General features: G+C 23.1%; 4 protein-coding genes across 13 annotated transcripts in view; 3 read left to right on the forward strand and 1 right to left on the reverse strand.

The window, feature by feature from the left end:
* Positions 1 to 33: 33 nt before the first annotated feature.
* Positions 34 to 1,136, forward strand: LOC122859642 (ribonuclease H2 subunit A). The gene is made up of 2 exons (XM_044163324.1): positions 34 to 221; positions 288 to 1,136. The coding sequence occupies exons 1-2, from the start codon at positions 93 to 95 to the stop codon at positions 1,134 to 1,136; spliced, it is 978 nt and encodes a 325-aa protein (XP_044019259.1). The 5' UTR covers positions 34 to 92.
* A 145-nt stretch (positions 1,137 to 1,281) lies between these two features.
* On the forward strand, positions 1,282 to 2,717 carry LOC122858647 (nucleoporin NUP35). The gene is made up of 3 exons (XM_044161652.1): positions 1,282 to 1,395; positions 1,609 to 1,722; positions 1,798 to 2,717. The coding sequence occupies exons 2-3, from the start codon at positions 1,612 to 1,614 to the stop codon at positions 2,644 to 2,646; spliced, it is 960 nt and encodes a 319-aa protein (XP_044017587.1). The 5' UTR covers positions 1,282 to 1,395; positions 1,609 to 1,611; the 3' UTR covers positions 2,647 to 2,717.
* A 110-nt stretch (positions 2,718 to 2,827) lies between these two features.
* On the reverse strand, positions 2,828 to 4,390 carry LOC122858648 (glucose-induced degradation protein 8-B homolog). Its single transcript, XM_044161653.1, has 4 exons — positions 4,061 to 4,390; positions 3,872 to 3,995; positions 3,393 to 3,787; positions 2,828 to 3,317 (listed from the first exon to the last, which is right to left on the reverse strand). The coding sequence occupies exons 2-4, from the start codon at positions 3,984 to 3,986 to the stop codon at positions 3,141 to 3,143; spliced, it is 687 nt and encodes a 228-aa protein (XP_044017588.1). The 5' UTR covers positions 3,987 to 3,995; positions 4,061 to 4,390; the 3' UTR covers positions 2,828 to 3,140.
* A 2,267-nt stretch (positions 4,391 to 6,657) lies between these two features.
* LOC122858649 (basement membrane-specific heparan sulfate proteoglycan core protein-like) overlaps positions 6,658 to 16,835 on the forward strand; it is a 53,310-nt gene continuing 43,132 nt past the window's right edge. For all 10 annotated transcript variants that reach the window (XM_044161654.1, XM_044161659.1, XM_044161656.1 and 7 more), the window contains exon 1: positions 6,658 to 7,131. In XM_044161654.1, coding sequence (XP_044017589.1) covers positions 7,051 to 7,131 — 81 coding nt within the window. In that variant the 5' untranslated portion in view covers positions 6,658 to 7,050. The remainder of the gene's footprint in view (positions 7,132 to 16,835) is intronic.

Here is a 16,835-nt window from a genome sequence, read left to right on the forward strand (position 1 = left end):
TTATTTATTTTCTAGGAGGTTAACAACAACAACAACAACATAAATTTCCATAAGCACATCAACAAGACCATCCCCAAAAAAATATAAACAAAATGTCAGATCTAGAAAATGATAATAAAAAAAATGCATCACCAGAGCCAACTCGAATATCATGTTGTCAAGATTTAACTTCATATTTTGGAAATAGTGATCACAGTATCAACAAGTTTCATCAAACCAAAGTGAGTATCTCCAATTAACAATAAAGAAAATTTAATAAAAAAAATAACAATAATAAAATTATACAGGTTCCAGTTATTTGTAAAAATGAACCATGTCAATTGGGAGTTGATGAGGCAGGTCGTGGACCAGTACTGGGTCCAATGTTGTATGGTATAGCTTATGCACCACTGTCAAAAAAAGATTTACTTGTTGAGCTTGGTTGTGCTGATTCAAAAACCCTTACTGAAAAAGAACGTGATGAAATTTTTGATAAAATATGTGATAAACATGAAGATATTGGATGGATTGTTGAGGCAATATCACCAAATGTCATTGCAAATAGTATGTACAGACGTAGCAAATGTTCTCTCAATGAGGTATCAAAAAATTCAGCAGTTGGCATGATTAAAATGGCACTTGAAGCTGGTGTTAATGTTCATGAAGTATATGTTGATACTGTTGGTAAACCAGAAAAATATCAAGATTATTTAAAACAAATATTTCCAGAAATAACAAAAATTGTTGTTGCTAAAAAAGCTGATTCAACTTATCCAATTGTATCTGCTGCAAGTATATGTGCCAAGGTATCAAGAGATCATGCATTAAAAGCTTGGGAATTTCGTGAAGATGGTATTGAGGGTGAATATGGAAGTGGATATCCAAATGATCCAGCTACCAAAAAATGGCTAACTGATAATGTTGATAATGTTTTTGGTTTTCCTCAACTTGTTAGATTTAGCTGGTCAACTGCTGAAGTTATATTAAAAAAACATGCACTTGCTGTTGAATGGGAAGATGAAGAAGATGAAAATGTTCCAAAAAAACAAAAAAAAATGACTAATTTTTTTTCACCAACAAATAGTGCTGGTAAAATTGTCAAACAAAAACATGAATTTTTTAAAAATAGCTGTCTTGTTGCAACAACAGATTTATAATTTTTTTAATAATATTATTTTTTGAATTAATTAAGTTAATAAAAGAAATTTTTTAATAATTATTTAGTTTATTTTTTTTTCCCAATAAAATTATATTTATTTATTGTTTATTATGTGAGAGAAAAAGCGCAGTTTTATGCGCAGAATGACAAAAATTTGCTGACTGATCAGTTGATGAATTTTTAAAAAATAATTCACTCAACATATCTTGATATAAATATTATTAATAAATTATATTTTCTAAATAAATTTTAACAATGTAAGTACTGTATTTAATTGTCAATAATTGAACAATAATATTGTAACATATAAAATTGTTAAATTTACCATAAACAATAGTGTTAAATTGATTGTTTTGCAACCGGCTATAAACTTAACCTCAAATTTCAAAGCATCATATTTTCTAAATAATAATTTAAGCAAGAAAAAAAAGAAATCAATAAAACAGATAAATTTTGTATTGTTGAAATAGAAAATGGAGCCAATGACATTAGGTTCACCATCTGGAACACCAGCTCAAAGTCCAGGAACACCAGGATCAAGTTCAGCCTATTTACCTGGTTTTCTTTTGGGTGAAACAACAACTGTAAGTAAAACAAATAAACAATAATTATAAATTAAAATTGGTGTATTAATATTGTCTATTAATTAATTAACACAGCCAGCAAGATTAAACATGTCAAATCATCCAGAATCATCAAGATATTCATCGACAAATTTGACATCACCAGTATCAAGTTATGGAACACCAACAGATTATCGTTTAAATCGTCAAAAAGCAATGTTTGCAAATGCAGCAACACCTGGTAGTCCACGTATTGGTGGTGAAAGTCAAACTGGTGGTCCACCAACAAGAGGATTATTTGACAGTCTTGAACCAACTTCACAAATGCAAGAATCATTTACAACAACAACAAATAACAACAATATATCATTGTCACGTAATCAAAGACGTGGTATGATTGATTCACCAATAAATGATTCATTTTTTTTGGACAATTCAATAAATATTGGTAGTACAGAATCATCACAAGATTTATTAAGATGGATAACAGTATTTGGTTTTACTCCAAATGCAATTAACACAGTATTATCACATATATCAAATCGTGTACGTATTGTTGATAAACATTTAGCACCACATCCACAAAGTAATTGGATACATTTAAAATGTGCTAGTGAACAAGAAGCACAAAGAGCATTAGCATGTAATGGCAATATTGTTTCTGGTTCAATTATGATTGGTGTTACACCATGTTTAGATGAAGGTGTTGTATTATCTCCTGAAAAAGAAAATCGTACAATCAATGGAAGTATGAGAATATTTTCATCACCAAATAAACATGATAATTCAAGTATTTTACATTCACCTAGAGCACATAATGCAAGACCACTTGCTGCTGGTTTTAATCAACATATGAGTCCACAAGCTATTATACAAAATGAAAATATACCACAAAAATCAACTGGAATTGTAACAAAAGCTATGGAGTATGTTTTTGGCTGGTAAATTTAATTGACAATGTAAAAATTATTATTCATTAGTGACGTTTTTCATAAATAATGTTTAAATATTTTTTTTTTTTTTTTTTAAATTACAACACTTTTTCTATTTTTCAAATCAATTTAAATGTTTTTTTTTTTTTAAATATACTTAGATAATTATTAAATTGTAAAATTCAACAAAAAAATTGTGAGTTAATTATATCTTTATTTTCACAAAATTACAATTATTTATTTAATTTTTATACCCACTTAATCGTCATCTTATTAAATATACATATTATTTTTTTTTTTAATAATTTTTAAATACGAAAAAAAAGAGAAAAAAAAAATATATCCAGTCTAGTTTCGATTGATAATTTAATTATTTTCGAGACATTAAAACTAGCCTTGATGGATAAATTAATAAATGATTGATATTTTTATTTATTTTCGTTTTTCGTTTTTTAATTAATAGATTTTATAATATTAATTATTTTTACTGTAAATAATATTTATTGGCTACTTTGGATTATCAATAGTAGCACTGCCAAGATCAGTCATTTTAGGATATTTAACTTTTTTTTTGTCCAGCTCATCTTGTGCCCATAGTATCATTTTTAATAAATTATTTAATCTTGGACTTGTTGATTCTCTGTGTTCCATTTTTAATATTGCTGTATTTAATTCACTTGCAATCTATAAAATATATACAATTAAATTAATAAAAAAGAAAAACATGATGATTAATTAGTTGTTGATAGCTAGACATACTTTTTGTCGATGTGAAGGAAGAAGAAGATCACTGAATGGTGATTTATCAGGTTCTTCAAATGCCAATAAAGCCAATGTTCTTTCAAGTTCACTCAATATATTATCATCAGATTCACCAGCTTCACTTAATTGATCTTGTGCAAATTGTAATGCTTCTTCAATTCTTCCAGTTCTTATTAGCTCAATTAAATGTAATTGTTGAAGGTGAAAATATAAATATCTATCATTATCAAGTAGTTCTGGATGTAATTGATTAACTAAATCAGTTGCCTCTTGAATTCTGCCATTTTGTACAGCGTCTCTTATACGAATTCTATCATCCATTGAATTTAATTCGACAGTTGGTCCAACACCAGATTCTTGTTGAAATTTTTCAGCTGCTTCTTTAAAACCCTCTGTTATAAAACAAAAATCAACATAATTTAGCAATAGCAAATAGTCCAAAAAATTAACCTCAATTAATGTTCAATTAATTTTACCTGTTACTAGATAATTCATGATGAGATTATTCATCGACACTCTTTGTACATGAGATCCAATATCAGTGACCCACTTGTCTTTGGAACCACCTTCTTGTTTTTCCATAAAGCTCATGATGTCTCTCTATCAACATAAATAATTTTACTCATTATTTATTCATAAATTTATAAACAATAATAACAACTCACTTGTTAAAAAAAATTAATAAATACAAGAATTAAAAATTTATAAATCATTCAATGATTGGCAAAAATATAAATTGGTCCATTCGTTGAGAGTACACAGTAAATAAATAATAAAAAAAATGTCCAGCTGTTTATTATTCACAACAATATTTTAGTGTATTTATTAACAATACAATTTTCATTAAAATAATATTAAAATTTTAATGGTTATTCATTCAAGGATAAAAAAATCAAAACACTCTGGCTTCTGTCACTTATTGTAAAGTGAGTTGATATAATTGAAGGATAATATTTATTATTTTATTATTTTTTGTTCGTCGTATATTTTTATCTGAAGAAAGAGAGAAAAAAACAAAAAAAAAAAAAATGTAAACGTACATAAACGCCATTTATATTGAACTAACTTGGCTGAGTCGGTAAAGTTGATTTCTCTAATTTACAAAATATATTTTCGCGCCATTAAAAAAAGTATAATAACAATGAGAAAAAAAAAAAAAAACAATTGCGTATGACATTGATGGTGTTGCTGCTTGTTTTTTACAATTAATTTATATTTATTTTTTTATTGTTTTATTAGTAACAACAATGTAAGTATTTTTTTTTTGTATTAATTTGAAGTTACATTTTATGATAATTTGACATGATGATTTTTGTAGATTAATTACACCTTGAGGATAAATTGTGATGATCATTACGTCAACATGTTCATTGTCTGTTGGATCTTTGGATTGTTTTGGATACAGTCATCAAGTTGACAAGTGTATTTGACACAATTTGACATGAAATATAGCTCTTCTAATTTTGACAATCATCATGAAATATCCTGGTGAGTATTTAAATTAATATATTTATTTTTATGATTAATTATGACTGCTGCAATTGCAATCAAGCTAAATGTCACCCCTAGAAAAAACATATAAAATAATAAAAATAATAATTCAAATGAGAAGACAGACATGGCCAATGAGTCAGATGACAACATTTTAATGACACTGTGAATGTTTAACTCGTTCGATTCATTTTAATATAACATGAGTTCAAAAAAGGTCATCATCATCACTCGGAAAATAAAATTCATCAACAAATATATTTATTTTAATAAATTCACGTCTGCTTATGAATTTCATCTTCTCATTTATATTATTATTAATTTAATCAACAGTTTTTTAATTTTAATTATTTATTTATCATTTTAATTCCACGTAGCTGTTCTAAATACCAAATCTAAATCAATTAGTATTTATTAGATTAAAGTTAATTATTTTATCAAGTATTAATGATAAAAAAATTATATCTATTAATATTTTTCTAAATACCAAGAATATTATCAGTGAATTATTTAATGTCTCTGATAAAATATTTGTATTTTCATTAATTGACCTCAGATCAATACAGAAAAATTAAAAGATAATTAAAAAATTATAAAAACAATAATGATATTATTTTAAAACAGATGAAATTTAAATATCACATTGTGATATATAATGTTATAAATTATAAATTTTTATAGATAAATTATTGATGAGGTTAATCGGAAATTGGTTTTAAAAATAATTGGATGAGAATGAGAATGGAACAGGTATACAAAGATGATAGGTTGCATCATAAAAAAAGCAATTGTGAATATTGTGATGGAGTTAAAATACACAATGAAGAGCCAAGGAAAATACTCGAGCTGGAGGTCTAGTCCTGATTTTTAACAGTTGATATTATACACCGGGTATACATACACACTTGGTTGACTCATTTCGCGTGTAAACTGGCGTGCGAGTCACCAGGCGTTTAACGGTCCATGTTTTAAAATAAAAAGAAAGTTTAAATATATATAAATTGTTAAAAAGAAAGAGAAGCAAATTTATGATATATCCGTTGAAAATAAGAAAGAGAAAAATTATAGTCCGCGCGGAGTCAAGTCACTGCTGCTGGCTGTTGTCCGGTCCACCACCACCATCACGATCATCATCATCATCAACATCAACATCACCAGCAAACAGCCAAAGAATGAATAAAAAAAATTAAATAAATAAAAACGTCACGTTGGTAGTAACGCGCGCGAAATATCGTGGGATTTTTTTTATCAAAAATAAATAAAAATAAATAAATTAAATCGAAATTATAATATAAAACATGATTACGTTGATGATTTTGTAATTTAATAATCTTGATGATTTTTTAATCTTAAAAAATTTCTTCGTATTGTTTTATTTTTAAATAATTTATTCATATCAACAGACAAAACATAAAATATGATATAGTCTTCAACCGACTGTCTGAATGACAATCAGGAAAAAAAAAGCAATTGCTGATTTATTTTTCGATAGACAAGTTGTGTATAGATACAAGTAGAATGAGTGTGTGATTCATATGTGATCTAAATTTTGTCTGGTGCTGTTGCGCTGAATCAAACAAACCAAGCAAGATGAGAGTATCAAAACCTTTGAAGGGGGGCATCTTTTCTCCTTCTTCTTCTTCTTTTTTATCTCGCGGTGGTGATGCTGATGATGATGATGATGATGCTGGTGGTGGTGGTGGTGATGATCATGGTGGGAGAAAATAAACCACCGGGGGCTTTTTCAAAACTTTTCTTGCCGGCACAACTAAAGTCAGACGCTACCGAACGCCGGTACGGTGTATACGGTCTCAAATTATCCTTCAAAATCAACATCCTCATATAATAATTTAAATTTTTTAATCATTCATCCTTATATTAATTTAATTATTAAAATTTTCTTTTTTTAAATTTATTTATTTTAGTTTTTAATCAATTTTCTTTTTTTTTTTGATTTAAGTTTTTTTTTATTTTTTAAATTTGTGTGGTAATGAAAATTGCTTTATGATAAAAAGAAAAAAAAAAAGGGAAATGCAAGTTGATAAGGGTGTTGTTACTAAAGTTAATTTATAAAAAAATAAATTATATATTTTTGAGTCCTTCGATTCTCCTTGAGAGACGAGGACGTTAAAATCATTGAAATAAATAAAAAATAATTTAAAAAATGGTGATAATTAAAAGTGCCATTGCGGTTTTTCTGGTACTTCAAGTACTTGGACACTGGCACCAGGTTGACGGCTATGAGGTGAGTCATTAATCATACACTCACACATTTAAAATTTTCATTTGATTTTAATTCCATCATATTTTAATGCTTGTTATCATGACAATTTTAATTTGTATTTATGTAATGTTAAATCGTATGTTGAAGCAAAAAAAAAATTGATCTTGGCCGTGTAGTGAGTGAGTAAACTACTGATGAGCAAAAATAGAAATACATGTTGTATAGGCATGTAGACATATAGTTGTAGAATATTGTGAGACAGTGGAGACAGGTCAGAGACTTGGGAATTTATAAAAATATCTACCTATATAAAAATAAAAAAATAAAAAAATTTATAAAAGGGGTCGTTCAACACAAACACAGCCTTTTTTTGTTCCAAGAAATTCTCAATTCTTGTACATTTATTTGTCGTATATTGAGTTGAAAAAAAAAATTATAAATTGAATTATTTAATAGTCATTGGGAAAGGTAATTTAAAAAATAATATACTTTATTTTACTACGTAGAAATGACATATGGGTATAATTTTTTTTCCATTGCTTATCAATGTAAGTTGGATTGAGAGAGAGATAATAGACAACACATTTATCGCTCATTATCACATTACGTCTATCGATTAATTTTTTTATTTATTTATATTTTTTTTCTATTTTATCAAGCTTTGAGCTTTTTAGTGCTTTTTCAAATTCCGTCAATGACTAAGTGTGATGACAAGTGATATGGGTCCACAGTGATAACTCAACAAAAACATTTGATTTTTTTAAAGGCAAAATAGAGGATAGAAAATTATTTTTTAAATATATATATCAAGTTAATGCAGGAAAATGAGAATTTAATTTAATTAGTTGATTAAAATTTTGATTTAAAGAAGAAAAAAATTAAGGGATAGGAAATTTTTTTAAAGCTGCATTCAAAAAAAAAAAACCACGTGTAAATAAAATATGTAGTTCTTTGATCACGCAAGTTTATCTCCTTCTGTTATAATTTTTTTAAACACCCACACAATTATATTTACTTGAGAAATTAGATTATAAATATGTCTTGTATATTTATTTATAGATTTATCAATTTTTTTTTTTTTTTGCTATTTCAATGATTACAATGTAATTTGATAAGACGAATGAAATAACTTTAAACATAAAAATAATAAAACGTTATTATTGATAAATTTATTTATCGCTTATAATAATTATTAATAAATAAATAAAAATATTTATTAATAAATTATACATTTTTTAAATATTTTAATGTTCAAAATTATTTTTTTTATTAAATTATTTTGTTATTTAAAAATTTAATAACATGAATTAAATTATTCTAAACGAAAAAATAATAAAATTTATTAATAACTATTGTTAATGTTTATTATAAATAATAAATAAATAGTAACTATTAATAAATCATTTTATTTTGATGTTTAAAATAATTTTATTTGTGTTTCATTTCATTGTAATCAAATGCAATATTAACAAAAAGAAAATAAACTATTGTAAATAAAAATAGACAATAAAAGAATTTAATTAGAATGATATTTTTATTATTCAATTAAGCTATTGAAATTTTGTAATTATATACTTTCATTATTATTTCTATTAAATTAATACAAATGAAAAATAAATAAATATCCGGTTATTAAATTAGCTTATTTCTCTTCATCTCAATGATTAATAATTACGTCATTAATGCAATTTGATAATTAATTTTTTAATTATTATAAATTATTTTTCTTTTAATTTCAAATCATTGACAAATATTTTTCATTATTATTTTTCTGTCAATTGTTAAATAAATAATAATTAATTGCTTGAATTTTATATTTTTATTTATGAAATCATTGATTATTTTTTTAAATGAAAAAATTAATTCATCTAAAAGATTATTTTTTGTTTTATATACGGTCAATTTAGTGGTTGAAAATTTATTATTAATTTCATAATTTTCCAACTTTTATTTTCAGTATATTTTTTTAATTGAGAAAATCGATTGAATTATCTGGGTGACTTGAGCTGTGGGGATTAGTGGTTAGTGAGATGATGATTAAAGCTATAAAAAAGTCAAAAAAAAAATACAATAAAGCAACGACAAGTTAATGAATGAAAATATAATTAAATATTGAATAAATTTTATATAAATTTTAAATTTAAAAATACTGTATTTTTGTATGTATTTTATTTATTAAATTTTTTTTTTTTTTTTTCGATAATATTGATTTTTAATTTAGCAGTGACATAAAAATGTCAGTATATAATTAAAATTATTTCACCGGATATCGTAGTCTAAATTTTTAAGATCGTAATTAATTAAATAATGCTAAATATATATATTTTTTCCTAATTATTAATTATTTAATATTGACTTGAAATATTATTGATTTTATAAATTTTTAAATTTCCAAAAATTATATTATTATTCAATTTGCTTCATGAATAATATTTATAATTTATATTTTTTTTTTTTGTATAAAAACTTTGAGTCTTATTGCAAACTTGTCAGTTAGGTTTTGTTTTGTTTATTAAACGAAAAAAATAATATTAATTTGAAGGGGATGAACTTAGATTTACGCTGAAACTTTTATTGAATTTATTAATTTTTTTTTTTAATGAAAAATTCTTATGACATATGATCTTGAAGCCAAAAAAAAATAAATATTATATAAACTATGCATTTAAATGTTTGGTTTCATATAAAATTATAAAACTTTTTGTTTAAAAAAATTTAATAATTATTATTGTAATTAATATTAGTATTATTCCAATTTAAAGTTTTTTGCAAATTTTTTTTTCTTTTTTTTTTTGACAAAAAAAATTAATATAACTTTAAAAAAATCGATATTATTTTAGACTAATATTTGATTATTTGAAATTACTCGTAATTGAATTAATAATCACAGTCAAATGTAAAAAAAAAAAAATATTACAAATGTCAAATTTAAAAATAGATATTCCCTGAAAAAATTAAATTTTCATAAAATCTCAATTTAAAAAACACCTGTTGATAGAAAAAAATTAAAATTTCTATTTTTTTCTAATTATACATTCTTGATAATTAAAATATCAAATAATTAAAAAAAGTACGTGTTAAAATGGGAGATTTGGTGTTTCTTATAGCCGAGGATTTCAATAATTTTTTCGAGTAAGTTCAACGCTTGGGCAGGTAGAGTCTTAACACCCATCAAAACCATACATTTTTTTCCTCTAAAAAAATATAGAATTTCAAAAAAAATATAAGCACAATCGCGTGTTATACTTAATTAAATATATATAACACATTTAAGGCATAAATAACCGACAGCTTTTAAACACAGTAAATTTTAAATTATCATAATTGCAATGGAAAAAAATATATATATTTTATTGAAATAAAGATTTGTTTCAAGGATTTGACTAAGAGAGAGTCACAATGTACATACACTCTCACTTTTATATATAAATAAAAAAAAAAAATTTAAATCTCATGCGTGTGGTATTATCCAGGCATCGTTGATCCGCGTGGGCGACGAGTCAAACTGGTTTCGAAAAGGGCAGGCGTGTCCTGCTGTAAATAAGTTTAAAAAATAATATTAAAAAAAAAAATATATTGTACGAAAAATATAAGCAAACTTCAAGATGATAATTCTTGGCTTTTTATTACATTTTTTTTTTCGAATGATATCGCCAAGTTTTAGGACAATGAAAATTTCGATTGAATCGATATGCTACTCGTTTGATTTCAGGGATCGAAATAAAAAATAAATATCAAATTCATGAGGTGTAAATAATTCAGGGGGGTTTTTTCAACACGTAAAATTTAGCTCTTTTTACATACATAAATATTTTACACATGATTTTTTTTATATCTTGAATTTTTTTCACATAAAATATCATGATTTTTATTTTACAATATTTCTAACGCAATTTCTATGATTTTTAAAAAATAATTTCCTTATTTATTTTTTAAATATTTATAGTATTTCTTTATGTCAATTTAAAATAATAATAAAATAAAACATAAATTATATATTTTATTTTAGAAAAAAAATAGTATTAAAAATTATTTAGATAATAAATTGTAATGCAAATAAGAAAATAAACCACTAGATGAGAAATTTTTAAAAATTCATTTTATTGTTTCCATTACTGCAAATAATAATAAAAAAAATATATATTATACATAGAGTCATAAAACTGCAAGCATCTGGCATACAGACTTTTTTAAAAAACGAATATAAATACGAATCTAAACAATAAATTTATTATATTTCATATTTTATATCAAAAATTTGATATACTTTTGAAAGAGTAGATTATTTTTCTGTCTAAAATTAAATAAAAACGTTAATATTATTTAAAAAATATTTAAATAAATAACAAATAGATAAACTAGATGAAAAAATGTCAAGAAAAAAGTTCAAATAAATTTTATTCTTATCGAAATTCCCATAAATCTATGATTTTTTATATCGAAAGACCTTTGTCGTTCATTGAAGCTTGCAAATCGCACTTCCTTATTTTTTTATAAAAAAAAATTTGTTCTATATTATTTTTCAATAACAATAATAATAGTTGAATAAAATAAAAAATTAAATATATTTGTTTAATTGTTTATTACCGGAGTAATTTTTTTTTGAAAATTTTATTTTTACAAATAATAAATTGTCAAAAATTTTAAATATAATTATTACGTTATTTATGTATATTTCTTTAGACTGCGTTTTATTTTGAAAAAAAAAAAATTTATAATTCCCAAGCGTCTGTGGATCAAAAAGAGGGGAACTGCAAATAGCCCGTGACATCATTGTGCGTTCATATTCGTAAATGTTATAAGTTCTTATGCTTCGGGGACTTTTTTTTTTTACTATTTATAAAACCATGTAATTTATATACATGATCGTTGATGTCTCGCAGTTGCCGGAATTCAAATTATACTCAAAAAATAATATCAAATAAACATTAACAAAATTGTTAATATTGCCATTGTTTATATTTAATTTTTTTTTCAAAATTAATATACATTTATTACCCAACTTTAAACACTAATAAAATTGTTAAATATCAAAGAGAAAAATAGCAAACTAAATTTTTTATGTATAAAAATTCAAAACAATAATTTAACAAGTAGAAATTATTTTTAAAATATTTTTTTTTATATTACATAAAAGTGTATTAAATTATTGATTTTTATGATTATAATTATATTTTTTTATTAAAATTTAATTATACAATAATTATCAATTAATAACACATTACATATTATTATATATACAAATTATTTTGAATATATAATAATTATTTCAATTAATATACAATTAGAATTAATTTAAACATATATTTATTAATTAATATAAAATAATAAATTAAATTAAAATAATTAATTAAAATAATAATAATATTATAGATTATATTTCAATATTAAATATTCTAAAGTATTAATTTATTATTCATAAAATATTTATTATTATCTATATATATATGAAATAGTAACGATAATATATTTTTATCATGTTATCAATATATTTCATTGAACTTCGTTCAACAAGAAATATTTACTACGAAATTACAGATATTTTTTTTTTTCGGCATACCGTTGAAAAATTTTTGGCAATCATATCAACAAAAGTAAAGTAAAGACAATTATTCTTATCACATTACCAAGTAAATAAAGTGAGAGAAAAAATAAATAAATAATTAATTCACATGCATGAACAGATTGGCACACCTGTTGTTGTGTAATGCGATAACACACATAAATGGGTTCAACGATCCCATCACTTGTTTCCTCTATAGTTGAAACGAAAAAAAAAAAAAAAAAACGTACATAGAGCTTAATAAAACAATTAAAAAAAGGGGGTACATTTAAATGGTATTTCTAAAATTAATTTAATAATTTTATTTGTTATTATTATTGGGATTTAAATGGTCGTATGAAAATTAAAAATTATCGAAACTAAAAACGTAATATATAATAAATGTTGTGATAACATTGGCTTTATATTTTATGATAAGATATCTCGGTGTATTTAAACCAGTGAATCTCAACTTGATCCTATATAATTTACACAATTTATTTTAATGATTAATTCAAATTATTTTTTAAAAATTGAATAATCAAATTTTATTTTCATTATTTGTTTTTTTGTTGAATTTTTTATCAAGTCATCTAGTTGATAATTGTAAATGTAATTTAAATTTTTTTTATTTAAAAGAAGATGAGTTGTTTGGCAATAACTGATAATGCCAGAATAAATTATTGTAAATTATATTTCGACCTTGAGTAAATTAATGTATATTAAATAACTCGTCGTTATTTTCATTGAACTCGATCAATATAATAAAAATGCCAAATGAAAAAAAAATATATATATAAAAATATGATAAATAATTATTAAAACGGAAAAACATGTTTTACGAATCGCGACCCCTTTTTTGGTTTGACCTCGACGATTAACAGTCGAAAGTTCGGCTTTATATTTATTATTAAAAATTAAATAAGGTATAAATGATAAGAATAATATTATATATTGATTTTAATATTTAAATAAAATTACTATTTGTTTAAACAAAAAATAACAAGTGATTATATTTTGGTTTGATTTATTTTTTTGTTTGCTGTGGAGAAAGTAGAGTGACACATTTTACTGAATGTATAAATAATCCAAGACATGGCATATTAAATTCAATGTTACAATGTCGTTTTTTTTTTTTTTTTTTTGTTAATAAATATTGCAGTGATTGTGATGATACTATTTTTATACCATTTCCAAATATAGCCAAATTTAAAAGCATTTATCTACACTGATATGAAATGAAGAAAAATTTCATAAAATTATTTTAAATTTGTAAAAATTATTGATCAATTATATGAGCAATTAAAATAATGAAATTATATTATTATTATTATTTTATTATTATTAAAATATTGTGATAATTTTTTAAAATATTTTTTGATATTAACTTGATAAATTTTAGAAATAATAATTTATTTTTAAAAATATTTTTGTAAAATAATTATTCAATTCACTCGGTTTATTTATTTTAAAAAAAGAATAAATTATTATTTATATTTTTTAGCTTTTGAATAATTATAAAGTTTGATAATTTAGTTTTTTTTTTTGTTTACTGGTTTATTATTAAACAGTGTCTGGGTTATGATATAATTAATAAGAAAAAATATCAAAAATAAATCCACAATTTCAATTTTTGTTTAATTTATATATTTTAATATGAAAAGTTATATACACATTGTTAAAATAATTATGATGAGTTTAAATTTATTAAATGTGGAAGAAGTATTAATTGGTAATTCAATATCCCAACGTAAATGTTGAATATGGATTTTAATATATCCCTTAATTTTGTAAAAGCTTCTCATATCAGTAACAAATTAATTGAATTCAGGGTTTCAGTATAACACACATGTTATTCGAGCAGACAATGAACTTGACCAACTGTTAATTGTCATAATTATCCAAATAGTTATAATTAAAAAAAAAAAAAAAAATCATTAACACTAAACATAACAAAGTTTAAAGGTATTTTTTCAGTTTTATTTCTCAAAGATAATTCAATTTTATTTACCCGAAAGGAAAATCAATATACACTTTGATAAAAAAAAAGATATTAATTACTAAATTTCATTAGTATTATTATAAATAATTACAAGATATTTTTGTAAAGAAATAAAATTTAAAAATCATTTTTTCAATCGGCCAAAGTAAATTTAGTAAATTTATTTTTGTAAATATATTTTTAAATGTAGGCAAATAAAAATTACTTTTTTTTTTTTTTTTAATTAACATTAATTTTTTTATATTGCGGACTTTAATCTGTAAAAAATTAATCACAATAGCAAAAACCATGAAAAAATAAAAACTTCAATTTAAAAAATACAAAAGAAAGTGTAATAAAAAAATTTTCCAATATACAAACATTTGACCTTTTTTTTTTTTCTTTTGATATTTTATTATTGACAAGCCCCTGGAATAAAATAGTAATAAAGAAATGAAACATAATAAAAGATACAAGGTTTTTGAGGTGTGATATATACATTCAAGCTTCTAGGGGCGATATAAAAAAAAAAAAAAAAAAAAAAAGGAAAATTATGAAACTGGAACGAGGTGGTGCTTTTTGATATGAAGATTTGTCACTTGGATTTTAGACAATAGACTATTAGGGCAGTTTCGTGGTAAGCCGAGACTTTCCCCTTTTTTTTTTTTTATTTTATTTACGGGGTCTTGTGAGGGGATTTTGTGAGGGTGCAAAATTCTAGAAAAGTACTTGTTCATACCACTTGACAACTACTTGAGTTTTCAACAATTTTACTCACAACTGTTTCTATGTCTATTGACTCTTTGCATCCCTTTTGACACCCCCCTTTTACCACCCATTTCCACCGGCGACTTTTTACTTTTTAAAATTTTACCATTTTTTAATCATCCCTATTTTTTTATTTTCGCAATCTGTCAATGAATTAATATCAACAATTTAAAATATGTAAAATGTATTTTTCTAATTTTTTTTTTCTTTTTGTTGTTGAGTTTTATTATTAATTGTTGAACTGTAATATAACCACTTGACCCCAAAACAATGCTCGTATTTAAATGCTAAATTCTTGAGAAAAAAAAAATTTATAATTTTTATATTCATTGTCAACCACAATTGACATGATTAATTAATATTTAATATGTAAATTGTCCTTAAATAAAAATACAAATTTTTCATATATTAATTTTGTATTTTAATTTATTTTATAAATAAATTATTACGAAATACATATTGATTTTAAGAAAAAAATGAATTTTTTAAAAATTATTATTATTTATTTTTAATTTATGCAAAAATTGTTTAGCGCAGCTGCAATAAACAAGCAGCTTCGTTTTATTAAACAGACAAATAAAGAAAATAAAAATATGAAAAGTTATCACACACACATACTTAGTATTCGTAATTGCAGTTTATTTTTTTTGTTAATTTAAATTTTTTTATTGTGCAATATATTTTATATACATGATAATGATTGGCTACATTTTTAATTTGACACAAAGAATATGATGTCAGTCATTGATGACGACTACTTGAATCATTGTCTAAACAAAGAGAAAATAAAAATTAAATTACAAATAAAATCATCAATCTAAATTGAAAATAACTCGTAATTTTAACCTAGATATTTTTTTTTATCAATTAAATGTACATCAATTGATACAGTAGAAAAAAAAAAATTAAATTTCTATAAAATTGATAATTGATCTTGGACAACTTTGGAGGTTGTTTATCAATAAATAATTTCTATAAATTTTTTTAAATAATTATCTGTTTTTATTGCCTCAAGGATTTTGCCTTTTATTCCATTAAAAATTATCATTTTAATAATTAAATTGAGTCAGCAAAAAAAATAACCTAAATTATATTTAATTTGTATGAAATTTTTCTTTTTCGAAATAGTTTTTTTTTAGATCTTTGGCTAGACATTATCAGGTCAAATTATCACAGTGAAAGTTTGACAGATATATTTTATAATTTTTTAATCAATTCCTTTTTCATTTTATACATCATCAAGATTATATATATGAATTATTAAATTCCCGGAAGCTTCTTTAATCTGTCCACATAAAAAATTTAATTAAACAAAAAGAGTTATCAATATTTGTATCGGTTAATTAATCTAAAAATAAATAAAGTTAGCTTGCTTGAGGCTAGATGTCATTTATTTGAACGAACAAAATGTTATGAGGACAAATACACTTGGCC

This window comes from Aphidius gifuensis, linkage group LG6 (genome assembly GCF_014905175.1).
Source record: "Aphidius gifuensis isolate YNYX2018 linkage group LG6, ASM1490517v1, whole genome shotgun sequence".
In the NCBI taxonomy this organism is placed as follows: domain Eukaryota; kingdom Metazoa; phylum Arthropoda; class Insecta; order Hymenoptera; family Braconidae; genus Aphidius; species Aphidius gifuensis.

Bases quoted from the DNA above. Each gene is read 5' to 3' on its own strand.
- LOC122859642 (XM_044163324.1), top strand. From the start codon at position 93: ATGTCAGATCTAGAAAATGATAATAAAAAAAATGCATCACCAGAGCCA. The intron at 222-287 runs GTGAGTATCTCC...AAAATTATACAG, and splicing joins ACAAGTTTCATCAAACCAAA to GTTCCAGTTATTTGTAAAAA.
- LOC122858647 (XM_044161652.1), top strand. From the start codon at position 1,612: ATGGAGCCAATGACATTAGGTTCACCATCTGGAACACCAGCTCAAAGT. The intron at 1,723-1,797 runs GTAAGTAAAACA...TAATTAACACAG, and splicing joins TTTTGGGTGAAACAACAACT to CCAGCAAGATTAAACATGTC.
- LOC122858648 (XM_044161653.1), bottom strand. From the start codon at position 3,986: ATGAGCTTTATGGAAAAACAAGAAGGTGGTTCCAAAGACAAGTGGGTC. The intron at 3,788-3,871 runs GTAAAATTAATT...GTTTTATAACAG, and splicing joins CATGAATTATCTAGTAACAG to AGGGTTTTAAAGAAGCAGCT. The intron at 3,318-3,392 runs GTATGTCTAGCT...TATATTTTATAG, and splicing joins TTCCTTCACATCGACAAAAA to ATTGCAAGTGAATTAAATAC.